Genomic DNA, 24,560 nt, shown 5'->3' on the forward strand with positions numbered 1-24,560 from the left:
TATTGAGGTACTTGTACTTAACATTTTCCTTTTTTATGTTGCTTTATACTTCTATGCAACCACTTTGCCACTTAAATATAATTTTGTACTTATTTTTGTGAGAGCTGGAGCTGCTTTTCAGAAAAAAGTCTTACGGATAAATCAAATGATCAATTTATATAAGGGTATAAACCCATATCTGGCAGTATTTAAAGATACAATAACTTCATTGCCAGCTTTGGTTAATGTTTCATAAATAAGATTCAGACATTTAAATGCCTAAATGGCCTATTATCCCCAAGCCATACTTTTACTTATATTTTACATAACTACATGTTACTTTTGTAATTTGTCTTCAATCCTGAATGTAAGACTTTTATTTTTTATTTTTTTACAGTTTACAAATTGCATACCTGCTTTTATTTATTTGTATTCATTCTATCCACATTAGGGTATTCTTTCATTTAACATATTTGAGTTGGTGTTAATCCTCATAACACACAATGTTAACTCTTGTATCTCCTCTTGTAAGAACTTTTTTGTTTGTTTACATACTGTACTTTATATTGATGTGTTTTGGTATAAGAAAGTGCTTCATTCAAATCACTGACATACGTATTGAGAACAAGTACGGAGCGAATGTGTAGGCTTTTTACACAGATATTAAATAGATTTAAGTCAAAGGTAAATCACTCTCATTCACATGCAAGCAAGCTACCATGAAAGGTGCTCTCAATTTGGGAAGTGTCTTGCTCAAGGACACTTGGACATGTAAGCAGAAGGAGCTGTCCATCCAACCAACAACAACCTGCTCTAACTGACACAGTAAGCCACGGCCCTCAGTGAATAGCAAGTGCCTGTACTGTACATATTTATAAAGTATGTATGCACACCAGCCCCTGTTCTCCCTGTTACATCCCATTCATGCCGTTTATCCGTGTTTCTCATACCTTCAGCCATACTAATCCTCTCCTAGAGACTTTGTAAAGTGAAATTTGCTCTAAGCAGTTGAATGGGCTTTACATGCCGCTGCCTTCAGAGCAGACCATTGTACTCCCTTCTGTCTCCCTCTGAACTTAGCCCTGCAGGGACCAGATCAGTGTGTATTTAATTAAAGCAGGAGTAATGCACTAGGTGGCTAGATAATCCTGTTTTAGTCCTGATACCCCCTCAGCTAATAATTATAATACAGTTTCATCACAAGGGGTGTTATCTTTCCATTTCTTTTTGTTCTTTGCTCCCTGTTGCTTCCTCTCCAACCATTTTTCTACGCTCTCCTATTTGCTTTCCGTCCTCCATTCCCAACCACTTAATCTGTCGTTCTCCCCTCTGTCAGTGTCGGTCTCGCCCTTTTTTATGTTCAAGGTCCAAGCCCTTTCAGCATTAATGATACAATGCAGTGCCATCAGTTTCAAGGTAATTTGTGTTGTATGACATGTTTTTATATTCAAGAAGCCTTAAAAACATGCAGCGGCACATGGTGTCAAGCATTTTGCACAAGGGTTTATCACCTTGATAACACGCCTTGTGATGAACATAGGTCTTTGATTAAAGTTTTAGAATGTACAGAAAAATGATGTGGTCTACATTTTGTTTTATACTATATATAAATGAAATTGGAATTGTTTTTCGTCAGCTTGCCTTGATGTGATCAACACACTCACTCACACACTAATTTGTCTTGTCTATTCTGTAATATGAATATGATGTGTGAATGAACTTGAATGATAGATTTAAAACAAAAACAAATGTTTCTCACAACTGGGATATTCATCTCACAACCGGCCCCCACTCACTCTCCATACTCTCTCGTCCCAATTAAGCACAATAAGAAGACAGGCTGGATGATTATGGGGAAACTCATTCCCAAGTGGCATGCCTCAGTTGGTCAGGCTGTATACGACAGATGCAGATTGTAACGCTCATTCATCCTAACCAGCACTTATGCAATTAAGAAGTTGTGGGCAGTCAAGTGAACTAAAAACATTGCTTTCATACTGTATCAGTTTTGCATATTGCAGATAGGGTGTTTTTTTTTAGAGAAAGAGAACAATTAACAACGGTTGTTATTACCGAATATATGTTCCAGATAGAAGAAGTTGAAATACAGCCCCAAATTAGAATAAATAATGTAAATGAAGTAATAGGCTGACTAGTCTACTTTTCTGCCCCACTCAGGCCTAAAGGCAAACCTTTCCTTTTCCCTTGTAAAGCTCTTATTTGCAGGCTCTGTGAGTCAGAGCAGTAATTCTGCTGCATGGCAGAGCACATGCTGAGGAAGCAGCCTTGTACAGTCTATTTCTGACACCTCTTGTATTTCAAATTAATTTGAATTCGGATGGCTCACAAATTAATCCAAGCACAGCTATACTTTATGCAATACATGGATGGATGGATGGATGCATTGAATGATTTATTTATATAAAGGCTAGAGAGCAGACAACGTACCCGGGAGGATTTTGAATTAAGCCTTAAACTAAAAAAGTGATAATGACCCATGAGAAGCAATCATGTGGCGTAAATTGGCCTGAGGTATGAAGAAGGCAGATGTGTGTGACTTGGCTGTTATAGAAGAGTAGACCAGCACATGGCGCTGTTACCCTATGCAGCCTGCACAATCTGCTGTGCGCCTTGCTTTACCGAAACGTTGTCATTAATTTGAAATATTTGAAGGAAGGGGGTCAATTTCAAAGATAAACATGGTTTCACTTCAACCTGAAGGAATATTATATTTCAGTTTCTAGAGATTGTAATATATTATTTTATTAAAAAAATCATTACTAACTAAAATCATTTTTTCAAGTGGCACTTCTACTTCATTATTTACCGTAACCATCGTTTTAGGTGGTATTCTCGCGATATTTGATGTAGCTGAAAATCCTAGGAGCAGAGCAGGGAACTTGACATGTCAACAAAACAGATACATTATCACCACACAGGTAACATTACACGTTGTCTTATGTGCTATGAAATAAATATGAAAACTCACTGCGGAGTTGAGTTTCACGTCGTGCCGGGATAGTCAAACGACACACAGAAAGAAACCGAGCTGAAGTGCCGTGTGTAGAGTGACTGTCCACTTAGCTTTGCTGTCAACCACTCCACGTTAACATGGTAGCTAATTATCCCGTTATCACACTGAATGCTTTGGGTGTGGTACTGACAACATATAACAGACAGTACTGATGTAAAGGCACGCTTAACTGTTTCTGAAACCCCGCTACATAACTTATATTTCCGGCTATATCGTTAGCTCAGAGACTTTGTCAGTGTTGAATCTGTTTAGCTAGACAGCGCATCGTTTTTAATGATTTGTGACAGCTGTTACACTTGAGAGATGTAGCCTACTGCATTTCCTGAGTGTAAATTATGTTAAACATAATTAACTATACCATTAGGCTATGTCTGATTTACAGCTCTGTCTTTGTTTATATATTTTGTATACTTTAACTACTTGCATAACAGTTGATTAATTCGAATTTAGTGTCTGTTGACGGCAAATTCATATTATTTTATACATTACCCCTATATTTAACGTTTGCTGTATTTATTAATATTTTTCTTTTTACATGTTTTTCTATGCATATTGTATGATCATTGTTGGAAAGAGCCTGAGAAATAAGTTAGCCTCTTCATTGCCAAGAACTGATACTCTCTAATTGTTGTCATTATGAAAATAATGAACTTCAACTTGTCTATACAAGCTAAATGATGCCACTATCATTATACATTAATTGGGGCAGTTGCCACGTTATTCAGATATTTGCCCGTAAAACAAATAAAGTGTGGTTGTTTATGTAAATGCATCCACATTTCTAACTTCAGGGGCAAAAATTCCCCTGTGAAAAAGACAATTTATTATGTGACTTCTATTTTCATTTTAGACACTCATCTCATATTAAGGACAGTGAATTCTGTGACTCATCTTCTACTTTCTCCCTCCTCATCTGCATTCTCCTCTTCTTCCCCTGTGTTAAACCCTTCATGTAGGCATGTAATGGTGTGGAGGTGTGGAATAGCCTGACAGGTAACCTCACCTGGACCTAGATCCTCCACCAGGATCTTCACCTGCTCTATGACAACCCCTCCGCTAGTGTCGCCTTTTGGCGGGCAGCCCCCGCCGCCCCAGCTGCAGCAGCAGGCCCAGGCAGCACGGGATGTCAACACGGCCTCGCTGTGTCGCATTGGGCAGGAGACGGTCCAAGACATTGTCCTCAGGACCATGGAGATCTTCCAGCTCCTCAGGAACATGCAGGTCTCTCTCTCTCACTTTGCTTGAATTCCTGTCAAATGTGGTTACAGCCCCCCTTCAGATCACAATTTGCTCTCCTTCTGCCTTTCATGTTATTTGCCTTTTTCTGCCAAAGCTTCAAAACCCTTACAAAACCCTTAATGCCCTTATTGCAATAGCATGAGAGAAGTAAAAACAGAAACATGGTGACACACTGTTAACATAAAATATTAAACAGCAGAATGTAATCACAAAAAGCAAAACAGTAAACATAATAATAGGTCTTATGGTTAATAGCAAAGCGCTATTATGCAAATAACAAAACAGCTGTCATTCAGGAAGGCAATTCTTTGATGTGTTTGGATGCAGGATTATAAAACAAGTCAGTGCACGCAGAGTGAATAGTAAAAGGAAAGCTGTTTACAAAGGCGAGACATCAGTACAGCCAAACCGCCAGAAGCTTAATCAGCTCTTTGTAAACTTGGGATCAGCTCCCAAGTGGATTTATGGGACAGAAGAGAGTATCAATTTCTTGTAATTTGGTCCTTATATGGATTGTTAAATAAGCAAAGAAGTCCAAATTATGTGTAATTTAGAAGAAATTAAAATCAGAAGCGTATACATGCAGAATTCTGCTCAGGCTCAGATTTAAATTGCTTGAAGAAAGAACACATTATTGTAATTTTTACAACCTCTATTCTACCAGGGATGTCATTAATAATACATTCTTATTCACAATAGCAGCCTTTCATTTTGGCAGTTACAAAATGTATTTTGGCGAAGGATAAAAAAATAGGTCTAATTTTCTTAGTATTAATGATTTACTAAAACATGATCACTGTCACAAATAACACGTTAGTAATAAGTTGAGAGCCTGATGATGAGGGCTTCAGAGTTTAACGGCATCCAATACATATTCATTGAAGCCAGATATTTGTAATAAAAATGTTGGCTGAGCAATGCATAACAGTAGAGTTGTTTGACCAGTGTTGTCAACTTAAGATAGGAAATCCACACTAGCTAAACAAGAGTTTTTTCTCTTTGGTATTCAGTGATTTCTCTTGGTTGAAGGAGTACTACAGTACTTTATATTTATATTGTCAGAATGTAGAAAGTGCTATTTTATATAAAGATCCACAATCAAGGCCACAAACTAACTTTACGTTGCATATATTCATACGTTGTTAGAGATACGTATCTTTTGGAATGGTGGAAAGTAGCAAGAATGACATTAAAAAATTAAGCTATTGGACCTTTTGGGTATTATATTCAGGATAATGGAAGTATTTTTTATCAGTTCACATGTAGTTCAGCTCTGACGGTGTCCTGAAGGCGAGGTCAGCATGAGTTCGTCATGGATGTGCGCGCTCCTCCTTAACCTTGTTAAAATCAGAGACGGGCCAACAAGCTCGCCTCCGCCACAGAATACACAAACAGCATTGTTGTGACTTTTTCTGATCGCAGGTTGCCTTTATACTAAAATTCTTCATTTCTCTTCTCTTCCCTGCCTCTCTCCCTCTGTCAGTCTGTCTCCCTGCTGTTTCTCTGACTCTGTCTTCTCTTTGCTTGCCCTGAAGGCAGGCTTGTTTCATGTTATGTAGGGTGTTTATAATCAGACAGTGTTGCCCCAAAGGCTTGTCTTGTTTTTCTTTAACACCCGTTGTAGTCAGAAGACAATGATGCCGCCTCAGTATGAGACTTAGTAAAACATTTTAAAGTTTATCAACTAAAGCATTTAGTATTTGATGTAGCTGAGTTGTTTGCGTGATTTTATTTTTATTATGAAAACCACTTACCATATTTTTGCGGCATGTGGCGTAGTGGGTTGTGCGCATGTGTTCGGATCAGGGGGTCACAGGTTCAAACCCCACTGCAGTCAGCATGTCGTTGTGTCTCTGGGCAAGACACTTCACCCCAAATTGCTCCTGTGGGGATTGTCCACAGTATTGAGTATGTAAGTCGCTTTGGATAAAAGCGTCTAACAAGTAACATAAAATGTAAAAAATGTAATGTTGCATAAACACAATGTAAGAATAAACGTATTTTCATTCAGTGAACGTTCATCTTCCCTGCATAAGTACACTGCTTCTAATGAGATATTACCAGTTAGGGGAACAACAGAGGATTGGAAGTGCATTTGGCAGTCAGGAGGGATCAATGACTGTTTCTTTTTATTAGCTCAAGCTAAATTGTAGGGTTGTGCTTTGCTTAACACAACGTTTTCCTCTGTGGTGATCCTCAGCTGCCTAATGGAGTCACTTACCAACCCAACACTCACCAGGACCGGCTGGGGAAGCTCCAGGAACATCTCCGGATGCTCTCTGTGCTGTTCCGCAAGCTGCGCCTCGTCTACGACAAATGCAACGAAAACTGTGCCGGAATGGAATCTATTCCTCCAGAGGTGAGACATTGAGACACTGGTAACATTTGACCTAATTTTCTCATATCGATTTGATTAGATGGCAATTGTATGTTGCCAGTTTGAATACAGGTAATATTTTGGATACTGAAGTGTTATTGAGAGTTCTAAAGTCAAAGAATCATGTTTAATGTCAGTTGTTTTTGTTGTGCTAATGTTTTGCTCTTTAGGCTTGGTTAGGCAGCATTGGGCAAAAAAGCCATTATAAACTTTGAGCATATTGTGATTCAAATGGTACACCAGAGGCCTGTACTACGAAGCTGGTTCAACCTAACCTGGATATGTTTGAGTTAGCCGGTTGGCCCAATCCAAAACATACGCGCTCTGGCTAAACTGTACTACGACGCTGGTTATCAAGTGGATCGCTCAAGCCAGCCGTGTCCTATCTAGTTAGGTGCACGTTCACATGAAAGGGGTGGTATTTGGAGCATTCGACCAATCTCAAACATGGACAAGCGTACTGACAGCGCAGCATCATACTTCCTGAATGAAAAGTGAACTTTAATATTAGTCAAATATTAAGAAGTTAAACTTTAAACATCCATGACTTAAACACTTTATCCAGAATAAAAGCCACATAGCTGCACCTGCAAGGTGAATACAGCTGGTAAAAGAAAAAGTGTTTGAATGCGTACATTAACAGGTTTATGAAATCACTGCCCCGTCCAAGACACGAGTGGATCTGACTTTAATTAGGAGAATTTGACTCGAGTGTTTCGTCAACTTAATGTGTTGCTTAAAATAATACTTCTGCATACAGTAGGCTATGTGACACTGTGAGTGTTGCACGGCCAGATACGGCTCAAGAAGCTGACTCAAATAAGGAAATATATGATACATTATGATGTGATATGATATGAATGATAATGGGACACATCGACGTCTGCACTCACAGTGCCGCGGACTGTACTTAATGTCCGGTTACTTATGTCGTGGCAGATATTTAAGTAAGCTTTCTTAACGCTAATATTATAATAGTCAGATTGCTCTGAAGATGGGAGGGGATATTCTATTAATGTTCACGTTCACGTTCACACAGTCAGTTGATTTTTGCCGGCCGTCGTTCCTGCAACGGCAGTTTTTCTGTATTTCCTCTATCCTGTAATATGACTCGCTTTAAACTCCGCACACTGAGCTCTGATTGGTCAGCAGGCGGTGCTTTCACTGAGTTGATCTCTTAGCCTGCCACCTAACCTGCTCCGGAGCAGGTTTGCCGCTCAGCATAAGTTACCATGGAAATCTAGCCCGCTAAAAAGAGAACCAGCGTCGTAGGACCGGAAAGCCCGAGATTTCCCTGAAGTTAGCCGGCTAAGCGAAAATCCAGCTTCGTAGTACAGGCCTCTGGTTAGTCCTTTTTTAATAGAAAAAGGCAAAAAAAAGAAAAGCCAGAATTTGAAAGTACCTCATCCTGCAGTTCCCCCCCTCTCTCCATGCGCTTCATACGGTAACCAGCTAAACTATTAGCTTGAAACATGTTACCCTCTATTTGAAGTAATGTTTGTCTTTGTTTCACTCCATTGTATTTATTTAAATTGGAAAGGCAAAATGAAATATAATATTGCAATAACATAGAATTAGGGAATATATTTATTTGATCTTATTGGGGTTTTTACCTTAAAATAAATTGTGATTTTATAAGGATATTGACCCCCTTTTATTTTAATTGACATTTAATTACAAGCTTTGATTGTAACTGAATTGATTTGTTTTAACAGGGTAGTTTGGCAGAGCAAACTGTCCATGTCCTGTTAATAGTTTAGCAGAATAATATTAATATAGTATCAAGAACAGACAGAGTCAACAAATAAAACTTTGATCTGACAGTTAACGAGGTTCATGCTCAGCGAGGACAATACCAGACAGGCAGAGAACATGCTGTATAACATAAAGTTATTTAAATGTAACTTCTGGTGGTTAGATAAGTTGGATTTGAATCCTACCTCACATAACCTTGAATCGAGTTTTGATGCATACACCTACTGCACTTAGTTCTTACTGGATGTGGTTGCAATTGCTGTTGCGTAGTGCTGGAACTTTTATTTAGACGTGATTGATTGATCCTTCCAGATGCGAAAAACGTTGAGTCGTGCTGTATAAGCTTGTCAGGGTTTTTGTTTGGTGTGCTTGCTTTCAGCCACTGCCTCATATAGCCCAGCTTTTCACACAAACTGCCTGCTAAATTAGGAAGGTGTTAGTTTAAAGGAAGTAGGCCATAGTTACTGCATCCCCCTCCCCTCCCCCTATACACACACACACACACACATACACACACACATACACATACACATACACATACACATACACATACATACACACACACACACACCCAGGGGGACTCTTATCTAACCTACTCCCTCTAGGTCTGTCTCTTTTCTCCGCTCGCAGCAGATTCATTGGTCGCTTCAGGTGAGTCTCCAGGGTCTCTTTACCGCTGGTTACGGTCGCCATCCACCTTCAGGAACAGCAGCACTTGAGCTCAAACACACTCCTTTCTGCCTGCCTGCTCAGACACACAGAAATACACATGCATGCACACTATTGTGACCCACCCAACTTCATATACACCATGTAGACATGCATGTGGCCCACTGTAACATGTCACAAACACACATAGGCTCATGCACTGTTAGGGTCCATGCAGGGCTACAGCGAGGCTATCCACCAGTGTTTGATTGGATTTATTACTGCGGCAGTCCCTTCCCAATTTCTGCAGATTGGCTCGGAGCTAATCTCCCTCACCAGACTCCTACTGAGGATAAAGGAGGATGTGGGAGGAGACTGTTCTTAAATTGGAACACATTTGTGATGCTTGCCATCATGGACATTATCCACATTGAATAATACAACCGCTCTGAAGCATTTCTTATGGTCCATCCACTGGTTGTTGAGAGTGACCCTCTTTTGCAGTTTCGCCTCTAAATCAAAGCCTTTAAAGGCCACCTGTTATGCAAAATCCACTTTTTCATGTCTTTTATACATAAACATGTGTAAAGAGATTCTGAAAGTTTCAGGAAAAAAGATTCGCTCACTTTTTGTCCTGATCCATTTATATAAAAACCTGTCTGAAAATGAGCTGATCAGAATTTGGCCACTTTATGATGTCATAATGATTTTTTGGCTTGTGTAACCATTAGCCAATAACCAACCAAGGTAACCCCCCCCCCCCCACACCTTATCACCTGAAACTCCTCCTAATCAGTACTTTTGAAACAGGGCTGAAACAGAGGGGTTCATGGGATGCTACAATGTATGATCTGTTTGGTATTTAGAGCCAACACCAACAGAGACATGTTTTGTATATATCTGAGACCTATAATATATTGATGAAAAACAGTATAATAGGGGACCTTTAAAAGGCCCATTTTGACATGTTTCTTTGCTGTAATGGTGTAAAACCGCATTGACTCATTACTCCACCTCGCTATTTTCCCCTTCTTATTTTCACCTTATTTAAATGTTTATTCATTTCCCCTCCAGGCTGAGGCCCGCCCCGGGGCTGACCAGCCAATAGCTCAGCTCACCGTGTATGTCTGGGTTGTTGATTTTGGCTCCGGCATGCACGCCATTTATCATCCCGCAGAATTCAGGTGCCTGCCTGACAGCCGCTCACTATTGGCTGCCCGAAACAGGAAGTGGAATCAATGACTCAGGCAGTGTGACCTCATCGCAGCCTAATTAGCAACAGACCCGTTTAATGAACAGCTGGAGCAAATGCACACGTCAGCGCTTTCCCCTTTTTCTTTCCAACTGTCGTTTTTTCGCTGCCCCGTTGCAGCTTTTTCTTCATCTTTTTCCCAAACTCTCACACTCTCTGCATCCCTTTTTCCCTCTTCCAATAACCCTTTTTTACTTCTTCTTTCTATTTTTTTCCTCTAATATATTGGCTCTCCTCATTTCCTTATTTCTCCCTCTTTTTCTCGTTCTTGTTTTGAATCTATTTATTAATGTTGGCTTTGTTTCACTCTCTTCCTCTCCAGCTCTCTCTTCGGCCGTTCCATTTTCTGTGTCATGCAAGTGTTCCTCCCCTCTGTCATTTCCTTTCTGTTCAGCCACGCTTTTTCATTTCCCTCTCCTCTTACCCCGCAATTTTGTTGTTATTTTTTTTTCAGTTTGTCGTCTACCCTTTTCGTTTTGCCTCAGCCAGGCAACATGGAGAACTTCATTAGCCCATTCTTCTCTGTCAGGCAGGACACCACATCCATCTTTCTGTGGAAGAGGCAGGGGTTATGACTCACACAAGCACAAACACACACACATGCACACACATACAGACACACAATAATACACTCTCCATTTGTGTTTCCCACCCTAATCAGCATATTTCATTTTCCCCTCAGAAGCTGCCAAATCAGCCCGCTGCATTTCAAATTCAATATGTCATTGGCTTCGATCTGAAATTATCCACATAAAGACGTTCTGCTTTTCCTACTTTAAGTTTCCCCGAGCCAGAGACAAGCTCATAGTTTGTCTGATATAATGTCCCGCACATGTCTTTGCTGTCTTTTCTCTCTCCAACCTTCAGTTGGAGTTGCAGTTTGGCATGAACCTCGGCCTGGAAACTGACAAGAGCACAGAAAGTTATCCAGATGTTGACATCTTTCTGTCGTTGTACTTCTTACCCTCTTTTCTCTGTTTGTGTTTTTTTTCTCTTGCTCTTGTTTCCACCCGTCTCCCTGCTCTCCTGCCCATCATCCTACAGTCCTTTCCTCACATTTCATCAGTTTGTCTTCATCTCTCTCCCTCTGCTTTCATTTTTTTTAACTCCATGTTATTCTTGACGTTGGCCGGCTCCAGCCTTACTCAAACACCAGTCAGTCATTACTTCCAGACTGAGCAGCTTTCTCAAATCATCGTCTAGTGTCCGCAGGGCCTCCTCTCCAGCTGCACAACCTCAGGTCAAACCATGTAGAAAGGCAGAATAATATCAGAAACTTGGCATGATTTAGATCACCATCTTGCCAAGTCATCATTGAAGCAAGGTGTGTTTTCAGAGTATACGGCAGTTTTTATTGGCTTCTAGTTTTTTGGAGTGTTTCCCACCTAATCTGTGTTTGTGATCTTGTCTGGTATGATAGTATTTGTTTGGAGAGGAAACTTTGGAGATGTTATTCTGTCCTTGCAACAGGAACTCATTGCTTCCAGTCTAATAAACTACTGAATATGTTTTTGCAGCTTTATTAGAAACCCTCTTAAAAGTGGCGCCATAGGTCTGAACATTTTGAGAGTGTTAAACTATAAAATTGACTTTATGTCAACATAACTGATACGCTACATTTCCTGGAAACTCTGCACAATAGCGCAGACATTTATCTCCATTTACACTTTGTGTCCATTCAGCAGCTCCACAAAGATCATCAAGCTTATCATCAATCACACATTCTTAGTGTAAGACTTTTGATGTCCTTTAGGTACGATTGCCCAGGAACAGTGTGTTCTCAAGTCATCCACGCATGACTTGATGTGTCTGCAGTCTCCTTCTGTCTGAAGCGCCCACTGGGGGGCAGTATGATGTAAAGCAGCAGGCGGTGACCCTGCCAGCTCTCAGGAACGCCGACTCGCCTGAAGGTTCACGCACATCAGCCTCGCTGTAGTGTCAAGCAAAGAAGGTCAAGCACACACAGCGTTTAAAAATGAATTAATCTCCCACTCGTTCTCTCTACTGTCTCTCTCCACGTTGAAGAGAGACGGCTGAGACTCAGCCTGTGTTCAAGAGCTTACACAGAATCCCCATTTTCACCTCACTTCATGGAGACGAGGTTATCAGACAGCACAGGGAAGCCTTCAGTGCAGGATAGCAGTTACAGGCCGAGCTTTCTCATACGCACATAGCTCTGACCTATAAATGCACTCAACGAGCATATAGGGAATATGTGTATCTGCAGCACCATGCTTTTAAATGCATCATGGCAGAAGAAGAGAAGGGAGGAAGACATACAGTCCTTCACAACCTTTCTTGAAATGAAGTTGACTGCCACTAAAGTAAAACCGCTATGATTTTACAGTGTAGATGCTGTACTACTGTAATTGAGAAACCCAATCCAAATCAGTTGTCAGCTTTTCCGAAGTGATCCTCTTGCAGTCGTATTGTTTTACAGTCAATAATATAGCCGGATTGTTGTTTGCTGTCTCTCTTCCAGCAACTGATACCCTTTGTGGAGGATGACAACTCCAAACACGAGGATCGCTCGGCCGGCCAGAGCCGCCCCCCCCACCGAGGAGAGGAGAGAAATCCTGGAGGTCAACAAGGTATTGTGTTCTGTTTCTCAAAAGCACAACACTGTATGGGTTACAGGATTTATTCCCAGCTTGCGGTAAGTAAATGAAAAACGTAGGGGCTGATAAAAATAAAAAGAGATCGCAAGATTTCTATCATAGCTTAACATGATGTTGTTTCAGATAAGTGAAGTTTAAGCTCACCTCGGAAATTCATGCGCCCCCAGACATTTCAAATCTACCTGAGCTTAAGGGAAAAAACTCTTAACATCATCTCAAAGATAAGAAAAATAATTAAGCGTGGAATTCATTACGGATTAGTAATTTTACTCTACATCTTAAACCCTTAAGCCTTAATAGCCCTCTTTTCATTTTTTGGGTAGCAACCATCCAGATTATGAAGCTGTGGTTTCTACAAAACAAAATTGAGAGGATATACTCGATACACTTTACTGTTTGTTGACAGAGTGCGTGTGTATAAAGGGTTCAATATGCTGGTGAAAAAGGCAATTCTGATTTCCAAAGGACTTATTTGGATGTAGATGCATTTAGATTCTTTGCTGGTGGTAAAAGGTCTTTAGTTGCATTTGAATGACACCTGCCCAACTCTCAATGGAGGTCACTGAAAGTCAGAACGGGACATGGCACCAGGGGTGGGAGGTAGATGCTGAAGTTTCTGGATGTTGTTTGGCTAGCTTACTCTAAACTTGCTTAAATACATATTAGTGAGTACCTATGGACTGGTGTGATGGTTCCCAGTTTTAAAGCGGACCTGAGAATGTGTCCCTGTTTTTTTTTGTCTCTTCATCTCCTTAGCCTTTTTAAACCGTGAGCCTTGCTTAACCTCAGATTTGAGACGTGGATCACAGGGTATCCTTCGCTGTCATCAAAATAAATGGTTACATATTTTTTATATACCATATGCTAATAGACAGGGGTGCACATAACTGGTACGCATGCACGGCAAACATCTGAAATGCGTACCGTCACTTGTCTCACTAAGCGCATTTGCGTACCGGAGGACTTGTGAAGCATTTCCAGAAGGCGCTTCGATCACTGGACGACAGAGCCGGTCGCCGTGCGCACAGACGGGGCTGCTGTTAACGTCGGTGTGTACAACGGAATTGTGCCACAACTTCCGGCGCGAGTTCTACACGCTTGCTCCACTAGCGCCCACCCCCACCCCTCCCGTCAACGTTCAATACCACACCCCCACCGCCCCACCGGTACCGGTACAAATTCTAGTATGTGTCAGTTTATAATCTAGATTCTAGAATATGAGTATAATCCAAAAATTCAAGTGAATGCGTTTTCCATTAGCTACAAATAGCCGACTTGAGCAAGAAAGCTGCTGATGGTGTTTATATATTAGCAGAAGGAAATAAGAGTTGACTTTTTTCATATGTCATGAGGTGTTCACTTCCGGAGTGGCGGACATCAAACACATCTAAGAGCTTTCGGCGGACATCAAACACACCTAAGAGCTTTTTCAAATGTATTCACTGTCAGATATGTTTTAGCCCAGGTCTAATAGAGGCTGCTTTACGACACGCTGAAGTGCAGAGCAGAGAGCTTTTCTTCAAACTGACACGCCACGTTGTCAGTCAAAGTCTCAAAGTTTGTTGGAGAAAGATTTAATCCTGAGTCATGGCTTACATGCTACTGTAGGGATAAACAAACATGAAAGCGCAAAGAGAATCATTAATTAAACATATCCACGATTAATAAACTAAGACAAAATTGTGTTGTGGATGAGGCTGTGAAATAACTAATCCTTAACCAAGCTGCACAATCTTACAAGCATTAAGTGTTATATTTATTCTAAAAGTCACAAGTCCTTTATTTTTCGACTGCAGTGGTAGCTGTGTGTAAAACCAATGGCAGAAATATTATGTCTTGATTTGATGACACATTTTTGATGAACAATTTCCTTTCAATGCTAACCTTGGTAAAAAATACATTAGAGTTACTGTGAATGCTTCAAAAGAAAAGCCACCGCGTGCTTTGAATGATTTTAAAGCAGCAGCAGTTAAAATGGTATGGTTTGCATTTGTAGTAATCTGAAGGTATAACAACAAACTGTAATGCAGGATTCATTCATGCATCTCTTCTTGGGAATCCCTTGTGCGTAGTAAGGCAATTTGAATCAAGCATGGTAATGATAGTCACCGCCACTCACAATGGAAACTACAACATTGACGGGTAATTACGGCACTCTAATAATGTACATTGAGTGGCTGTTGCCGGAAATTGTCGACCACAGAGACAACCAAAATGGAGCGTAATTTCATGGAAAAAATAAATGATAAAGATAAGGTTCAAACTTCTGCAAGTGGAATGACATTAGTGTTACATTTGAGGTACAGTGTTTAAATGTTTCAATAGCTAGAATTAAGGCAGAGCGAGACAAATAAATTCAAATACACATTTCATTTATATAGCCCACTTACAGCCCAGTGAAATCTCATAAAGGGTGCACCGATGCATTACAGATACAGATACTGATAACCTACTTACACTGACTCATATAGCTGGATAACGTATTGGTGACAATGTGGCCAATCAGGGATCAGATTTAATTAAAAAACAACAACTACCAGCTTATGTTTAAGTATTTATTTACTACGTGTTGTTTCACAAAGTTAGAAAAGCAATATATGAGTCAAGTCTGATGTTACATTACACATCTTATAATAACCACTGGTATTGTATGTATTGTAGTTCTCAGTATGGGTTAACAAAATAAGAGAAACACCAATACAGCTCTACAAGGAGTCACATCTTGACACAGTATTGATTCTTAGTGTATTATTATAACAAATAGGTGATATCAGCAAACATGTGAGCAGAGATGGGGTCGTTACTAAATAAAAGTAATATATTACATATTACATATTACTTTAAAAAAAAAAAAGTAATATATTACACTACTTCGTTACTCTCTACATAAAGTAACTCGTTACTTTACTCGTTACTTTACTCGCAGGGCCGGCCCGCCCCTACAGTGTAAGCGAGCCACAGTTTTGCCTCTGCGAGACTCCACTTGCACCCCCAATTACTATTGCAATAAGGAAGACATAACACAAGTCTTTCTTTTTATATGCTCTTTAATAAAATAGGCTACCAGCCTACCACAACAAGCTTGCAAGACAGCTTAGCATGTGTTCTTTGCAGGTGTTTGTTGAGGTTTGACGTGGTGTTTACAGCAGTGGATAACAGCTTCTGGCCTGGACACAGTTTGCACCTCACCGTCACATTCCTGTCTATTCTTCGGACGAACTCAAAATAATGGGCATACCTCCACCCCTCGAAAGTTATCGCTGACTCAGCCATGTTTATACAGCACTGCACGTGGAGATGTGGACGTGCAAGTCGCGCAGATTACGTACATATAAACCTGCGGCGGAAACCCCTCTTGTCTGTCAGTGTGATTATGACTGATTTTATAAAAGTAACAAAGTAACGCGTGTCGGGGCAATGTTAGTAACTGTAGTGTGATTACTGAATTATAAAAGTAACGCGTTACACTACTCCGTTACCGACAAAAGTAATATTATTACAGTTACTTTGTAACGCATTACACCCAACTCTGCATGCGAGTGCATGTGTTGAAGTGTATGTCAATGTGGGCTGTGTTTCCTTTTAAAAAGCCAAAATTATGTTTGTGTTTCTGCACGACGGTACATGTTGATCAACTAAAACGCAAGTTGTTGTTGCAGATAGAGAAACTGTAGGAACTTGACCACGTTTTAAAGATGTTCTACTTATATTAGGAATGCTGAACAAAGAAAAAGGCAAAAATGAATGTTTGAAGATGTGTTATTTTGTCAAACTGCTTCACAGCCTTGCTGAACTGACCACTGAAGCACGACACATGTCATCTTTACACTGATCAACGCTGCCTCTTTTGGCATTCACCATGATAGATTATTTTTGAGTCCAGGATTAGGTTTAATCTCTCTCTGGGAATCGGGCCCATGAACATGACATTAAAGCGCTGTGTGCTAATACAAGTCCTGGGTCGATGAAGCCTAAATCCTGCATATATGAAGGTGAGGTATACAGCCAGGAGTCAGGCACAATACCTCCCTGGCTGTTCCCATATATCAACCCACTACAGTGTTATGGACAGTGGAGCGTGGCAAAGGTTCAAGTAAAACACATCATGCATTATTTAGGAGGCCTTTTTACCTTGCTTCGTCTGTCATGGATTTCTTTTGTTTGTGTATACTGTATTTGTATATTGAGTGAGAAAGCGCTTTTGTTCTTTCTTCAGAGAGAGAAGATTGTGTTTGCATTTGCTTTGACAGAGGCTTTCAGCGTGCACGTGCTGAAACCCCTCTCTGTTTCCTCTCTTTGTATGTGCATTGTGTTGGCTCGGGACAGATTGTTCATGCCAAGGCTTCTGTGTGTGCTGCAATGATAATGGGCCAAGGTCAGGAGTGTCAGCCGCAGAGATGAGAATTGGTTATTTTTAAGAGAGCAGCATGGCTCCCCTGGCTGCTTTTAAATGTTAACACTACAGTGAAACATTGCAGTGAACCCTGCGCTCAGCTGCACTCAGCCCCATCGAAAACAAACTGCATCGCCTTTTCACACAAAGCTGAAAAGAGTACGGTAAGAGCCTGCTGATGTTGTGGTAGATAAATAACCAAGTGCCTATTCCAACTCTTTGAATTCAATACTGGACTGAAATACAGAAATAGGTTTTCAGGATCAATGCAAGAAAATGATTTCCTCCGTTTTCTTTTCAGTACATCAAATACTGAACTCGGAAGTCAATGTTATTGTGTCCTATTAGAGACCTGTATATGGCTATGATAAATAAGCTTGTCTATAGAATGACCTCCTCCCTATGCAAAGCATTAGCATGCAAATTGAATTCCGTCAAATGATCCAAGTATATAGAGATTGAGAAGACAGAAAACCCAATACGCTGAGGGCAAGCTTTCCACACATTGTGAAATCTTCAACACACAGAAGGAACTTGATATGCAGCACATCTATAACAAAACCCATCTCATTATACTGAACAGTGTGTACACACGCTTATTTTAAAGTGAAATATAAAAAGGATGCGTTATCGTTTTTTTGTCAAATCTCACTTGTTGTCTTGCATCGTCTGTTTTCCTTCATCTACCTGTTTATGACTAGTTTTGATTTTATAACGGGAATTTAAGAGAGATTTCTGCCCGCTGTTCTCTTTAAGCCACCTTATGGAGTTGTTACCACGGTAAACACCAAACACATTGAGTGTATTTCCTTTTGCCTAAAACCTTTGCCTTTTCTTGGAAACCTGCATTTTTGACACATGTTTAATAGCTTGCTGTCTTTTTCTCCCCTGCCTTTGTCGTCTTAATGCTGCAGTCTTTGTGATATTTCCGCAACCTTTGGAATAATGAGAAGCTCTTGTCCCGCATCCATAAAGACTAGCAATACGAGGACCTTCACAAAACCAAAGTTGGTAATTGTTGTTACGGGTTGTTGGTTTATCAGCACACCACCTAACTTTTATTACCTCATTAGACCACATTACTTTACATTTAACAATGTAACAGTTGAGTTCCCTCCGTTCTGTTGATTGATTTGTCGTAGGCCTACTAAAAGATCAGTCATATGAGCACCTGTGTTTATATGGCCTGTGGGATAACAGTTTCATCCCACAGGCCATAAGACTATTAAACACCTGAACTCTTTTGTTGTTTTATGTACTATATATATTCATGTTGCACTGTTGGAGGAACCTGTGACTCAAGTTTTCCATTGCCATATCCACACTGTAGCTACTGTGCACATGACAATAAAGCCTTGCATCTTGAATGATTAGTTGTCAAGCCGTGTATCTTGCTTGCAGTAGATTGACATTTCTAGATTTATCATTTATGAGATTTTTCTATCATCCTTTACATCTTATCAGCCATACCCAGAGGACAACATGAACTCATCTGAAACGCAGCTTTTCAGTCTGGCCCAGCAGAAATCCAGTGTATGCCTCATGTGTTCGCAGCATATTTAGCTGTGATTTTGCCCGGGCTGCCCAGCTGCACATTAAGGCCGCAATAAGGACAGCAAGCTTTGGGGAGTTAGAGCGGTTAGTGTGATCAGCAGAGTAGAGATGCAGCGGGACAGGGGGAAGCAGATGTTTGTGGCCTGGCTACATCTGCTACAGTCACTCCCGCCAGACAGGGATGTTCTGGATGATAGGGGGACGATTTGGAGGGTAACAAAAAAAAGGAAAGGGTAGAAAGAGAGCTAAATGGCAGAGAAATGTTACCATGAAAAGGTTGATGGAGTGATAGATGAAGAAATAGATGGAAAGAAAGCCTCTGTTGAGTAAAAGGAGAGAGGAATGAAAAGGTGTTTGAAGATGGATGGATGACCAGACAAATAGCTGTGTTGTCACTTAGAGTAGATGTGTGAAGTGGAGGGTAAAGGACGAGGGGACACTCAGAGAAACAAACAGGTGGTACAAAAATGCAAGTCATATCATTCTTCTAATGTTTTAAAAAATGAATGAAAGTGTGTATAGCGAACCTGGGGTTTACAGGAGAGAAGAGACAGGTTAAAAGATAGATGAAAGAATGGATTGATAGATGTGTCGACAGCTGAGGATTGTCAGCGTTAAGCTGTTCACATTCAGATAAGGTCTTCAAAAGGAATAACAGGAGAGCTGATGAAATCCAGCTACAGAGGGGAAAATAGGATGCCTTCTGTAACAGAATGCCGAGAGAGAAAGAGAGAAGATTGATGCATAAGTCAAAAGATAAGTCCACGCATGCCTCAAACTCTCCTCCAGATATGTCACACTGGTTTTCGATTGCTTGCCTCATATTTATCCGAAAGTAGATTTCTTTTTTTGGGAAGAAGCCTTCGATCAGAATTTAAATTCACTCACTGCTGTAAATAATGAGCAATGATATACTGTATCTTCATGGGAAGGGTGTGATAGGCGGAGTGATAGGACGGCAGGGTAATAGGATTCTAAATCCATGGATGGGGATTTTTGTGCGCTCTGTTCACAGTGGAATAACCTTGGGACAGACACCCCCCCCCCTCCTGTGTTACAATTTGACTGACGGGAGTGATCTGAGGAAGCCATTGAAGTGTGTGTTCTGTGCTCCGAGAGGGAATAATGGAAAGCAGAAGTGTTGGCCCAACCCTAAATGTTCACATTGTTCAATCCCTACTTAATCCTTGTCTACAGCCCGGCTTCTGCTATAGTCTGCAGAAATATTGACTTAAGATCTGTAACATCACCGAGGGACAGATTGAATTCTGAGGTTTGCTACCATACCCATACAATACAAATCTGACGAGCAGGGTCGAGCCTTCGAGTGAAGTTGGGATTGGATTGGCGCTTTCAATGAAAGTAAACATGCTTAGAAACATGCATCTCTTCAAGTGTTTGAACCCCAGATAAGACAATATCCATTAATAGTACCACCAGGGCAATCAATCAACTATTGAAATGACCTAGTGAAACTCCTTTAGTGAAACACATTATTGATTCATGGTGAGTAATTGGAGATCCTTCAATTGACATCTGCCTTTTCTTGATTAATTCTATGGTGAAATTCTCTGAGCGCAAACTTTCATCATGAAGCCCTCGAAAACCAGAAACATTTTGCATGTATTCCTCTTATTAATGCATTGTGCAAAAACATTTAGAAAATATTAACAGAATTTCCAGTAAATCTGCATAGGAAAATGTAAATGAATCTTGGTTCCCACACACTCCCCACACACTCAGGAGTTATTCAAATCAAGATCAACAACAGGTTGAGCTAATTCACCAGTCAGTTGTCATGAGAAATCTGCAGAACAATATAGTGCTACGTTATGAAACAATCGGAAGTACAAAACATGATGAAGTATTGCATTAATGTTAGTTTCTTGTATTCATTTGAGGAACTTTTTATGTCTCTATTTTGCATATTTGATAATAATTATTTACAATTTTACCAGAGCCTTTCTCTGGCCATGACCGCTAACTTCAAGGGGGACAACTAGTGATTTTTTGTATGGTGAGAAAAACAGATACAAAAATACCTTTTATTGAAAGTAAATCTCATAAACCTATCATGTTTAGGATTTTATGAGGACCATTTTTCAAGATCGTTTATTGCCCAATCGTAGCTGTCACTCCGGGTCAATTCCATCCCCCACCACCCCTACTTCTTTTCAATTGAAGCTTGAAGCCCACCCCCCCCCAGGCGTTGAACAGGTAGTAGAAGTAAAGATCAACGTGGATATGGAAGGGGGGGGGGGGTGGCTGGAGGAGAGGCAGATAAATGACTCCTCCATGGTAATGTCTGGCTGCTTTATGGGGTGTCCTGGCTGTGAGTGATAGCCTTGCTCTCGTTATCTGTCGATTGGGGTAATTGCTGTTTGTCGGAGTCTGGCTGACGGATGGTGATGCAATCTGCCCAGCGTTGGAAGGGGAGGATGGGGGAGGCATTACTCTCATCACTCTCCACAAGTGTCTTCACAAGGATGCATGCTGTGTGTAACAATATGTATTTGAATTCAAGTGTGTTTGAACGAATACATTCCCCCAGTGTTAATGTGGTTGTGTGCTTCTTTGTTGTATATCTTAATATTGTATATAAGGTTTCTCAGTGCTCACTCTTATGCATGGAGTTCATTGCAATTCATGTGTGTGTATTAAGAAGAAAATATATTTGAACATGTGTGAAAGTCAACAGTGTTTGCATAAACGTTTAACATGCATTAGCCATAATTCATTGGTGCCTAATGGGTTGCGATTGCTCAATCTCTGTGCTGCAGACCTCCGGTGCTGTAGAATGTGATCGTGCATATCAATTCAGGGTCTCCTCCCCGTAAACACACACTGTTCCCGCTCCAATCAAAATACACCCAATTCTGTGGCACACGCCAATTAATGGAGGGAAACAACAAATATGACAAGTAACTTTGCCAGCTAACATTTTTCCACCGTGCGCTAATTTGGACGGCACTTTCTGTTTGGAGCAGCTTCCATTTTGGACCAGCTGTCTTGTAGCAAGTGCTGTCCAGGTCGGCGGTTACAGCCTGCTTTCTGCCTGCCTCGCAGACGTCCGGCTGAGTGACGGTGCATTTTGCAGAATGGAGGACGGGTGATTCATAGCGGCTCTCCGGACTACTTGATAATCATTCCATCTGGGGCGCGTGGGACAGGCGCTCTTGTCATTGGCACATCACTCATCGTTTGTTCTCTTCATACGGCCCTTTCTCCCTCCATCTCTCCATCCCAGAGGCCTTGGTCATGACCCTCCGCCCTGCAGGGGAAGTTGTAATGCTGGACCTTTGTGACACGGCAGACCCCCGCTGCACCTTCCCCCCCCCCCACCCCATGCACCGCCCCGCTCCTGCAGCTTGCCACCGCCACTCGCCTCGCGTTTGATTTAATACCAGCCTAAGTGTGAATAAATTCCTGTCACAGCCCATTAAGGAGGCCTTGGAGAGATCTGGCCTGTTATTAATTCTCCACAGCTCCTCTCTTGCTCTCCCCTCTTTTAGTTACTATCTCTCTCACTCTGCTGCTGCTCCCTCTCCCATGCCCCCTCACCAACCTCCTCCTCCTCCTCCCCTCCCTCCCTCCCTCACCGCACACTGCCTTGCTTTTTTTCAATACCCCGTTAATTGCCGCGTCTGTCCTCTTTATTCAAATGAGAAAGAGAGAAATTAAAAGCAGGGAGATGTTTGTCATTTCAAATAAGAAAAAAGCTTTCCACTGTCTGGCTCTCCTCTCCTCAGCAGACCTGTGCGAGCTGGCCGTCGACTCGTGTCTGTGTGTGTAATGAATTCCAGTGGCACTTGCGGTTAGTTTTATCTGAAGAGCAGGCGGAGAGTCTGCCGAGGCCTGGTGATAAACAAACGCACCCTCCTAACTGTAATACGAGCAGGAGAGAGGGATGCAGCTTGGTTGGCAGATGCTCTCTCTCAGATCTCTCTTGCTTTGCTCCCTGCCTCCCTTCTTTCCTCTGTTTCTCTTCTCTTTCTGTTTCTCTTTCCACTCCCATAGACGACACGCCCCTGCTGTGCTCCACTTCCTCTCCATTTCTGTCTCCCTCTTTCCCTTCCCATCTTCCACCGCTATGTTCAGGCTCCAGAATTAGTAGTCTGTGCACAGCAGGTGTCTGTACCTCTGTCTTATTAGCAGCCTCATATGTGGCCCATTAGAGGCCCCCTCAATGCCAAGGGCTTTTTAATTGTTTTGCGGGGGTCAGAGGGGCAGTGTAGCTGCAAAGCTCTTGCGGAGGAGGAATCAGAGCTGGTTTCTTTTGGAGAATACGTGTTTTCCTAGTATTTTGCTGCATTTAGTGTCAACTGCAACCCCAATTATCTCTGCTTTGTGTTACAGTGTTTAAGGGCTATGTAAGCAATTCGTTGTTCTAAACCATTGTCTGACTGCGGTGTTGTTTAAGACTATTGTTTACATGAACACTTGAAGTAGATTGGAAATTGTATTTTGCTTAGGCTGTATTGTGTACAGTATGTGCCAGTTGAGTACCTGTGTAAGTAAAAGGCACATCAAGGTCCGTTTTTATATTTTCTAAAGCTTTTGAGACTGCTGTTGAAAAATAAAATAAATGTAGGAGGCGGAATTGTATATACAACAAACAGAGGTAAGTTCACTTAAAAGACCAAAGGTTCAAGCAGAGAAAGATGTTTTTAATTTGGTTTTAAAGGAGCCTACACTCGGAGCACTCTCAGGTCGGGCATCCTCTGGGAACATAACGTTTTGCCTGGTTAAAAGTTTACACAATAAGTAAGCAACTGTAGGTTCACTTGTGTAAAGTTATGAATCTAGGCAATAATTGTCTTAAAATGTTAAATTCTAAAATGATTCAAGGATACAGAGTTGAATCATTCAGAAACACAAGTACATTTTAAAAAATGTGCTAAAATATAGAACGGCAGAAAATGACCAGCAACTATCCGATGAGATTGATATTAGTAATGATGCAAAGGATTCTCTCAAGACATTGTGCAAGACAGGACCGAGGATATACAGAGGTTGGAGGGCCGAGTTAAGCATCCTGATGGAAATAAGTTAAGAAGCTTTTTTTAAGTCTCTTGTTTGCTCGAAAGAAAACACAAAAATGACAAATCACCAGTGGCGGCTGGTGGAAAATATTTTAGGTGGGGCTGTTTGAGGACAATTTGAGGCTTGAAAATATGAGAAGACTGATCAATACCTCCATAACTTCAGTGTGGTTAGCTATGAATCTTCCAAAACTTCCAAACACCTTGTCCTGGACATAGTTTCTACAGCATAAACTGTGCAACAGTACAGTAGGCCCACACAAACTGCAGAACACCGGGGCTTTGGGAACACTGATTTAATTCCCATTTAACCTGTTAAGGGGCTTTTTTTCTCACGAAACTGTGTCTCAGGGCTTCTTAAAATGTAATAAACTATTCATGTGTCCTACTCAGAGGAAACGCATCTAACTGATGATATGAACCATGTTTACCGAAACAAAACACAAGTCTCACAAGAAGTATCATCACTGAGCGATCAGAACTCGCGACAGGGGAAGCAAATACAGACATCACACGACGTAGCTTTAGGTAGCAAAACAGACGTACATGCTAAACTTCGTATGCATCTACAGTGCCATCCATCCAAGGAATGTATTCATTAATTAAATATATAGAGAGGAATTGTCAATGATTTGTTAAAATATAATTATTCTTGTTTTTTACACTCAT

General features: G+C 41.0%; 1 protein-coding gene across 1 annotated transcript in view; it reads left to right on the forward strand.

Moving 5' to 3' along the window:
* The first annotated feature begins 2,833 nt into the window (after positions 1-2,833).
* med30 (mediator complex subunit 30) overlaps positions 2,834-24,560 on the forward strand; it is a 34,439-nt gene continuing 12,712 nt past the window's right edge. The window contains 5 exon segments of the mRNA XM_034125387.1: positions 2,834-2,918; positions 3,970-4,234; positions 6,453-6,611; positions 12,767-12,832; positions 12,834-12,875. Coding sequence (XP_033981278.1) covers positions 4,055-4,234; positions 6,453-6,611; positions 12,767-12,832; positions 12,834-12,875 — 447 coding nt within the window. The 5' untranslated portion in view covers positions 2,834-2,918; positions 3,970-4,054.

Source organism: Trematomus bernacchii, unplaced genomic scaffold (assembly GCF_902827165.1).
Source record: "Trematomus bernacchii unplaced genomic scaffold, fTreBer1.1, whole genome shotgun sequence".
In the NCBI taxonomy this organism is placed as follows: Eukaryota; Metazoa; Chordata; class Actinopteri; order Perciformes; family Nototheniidae; genus Trematomus; species Trematomus bernacchii.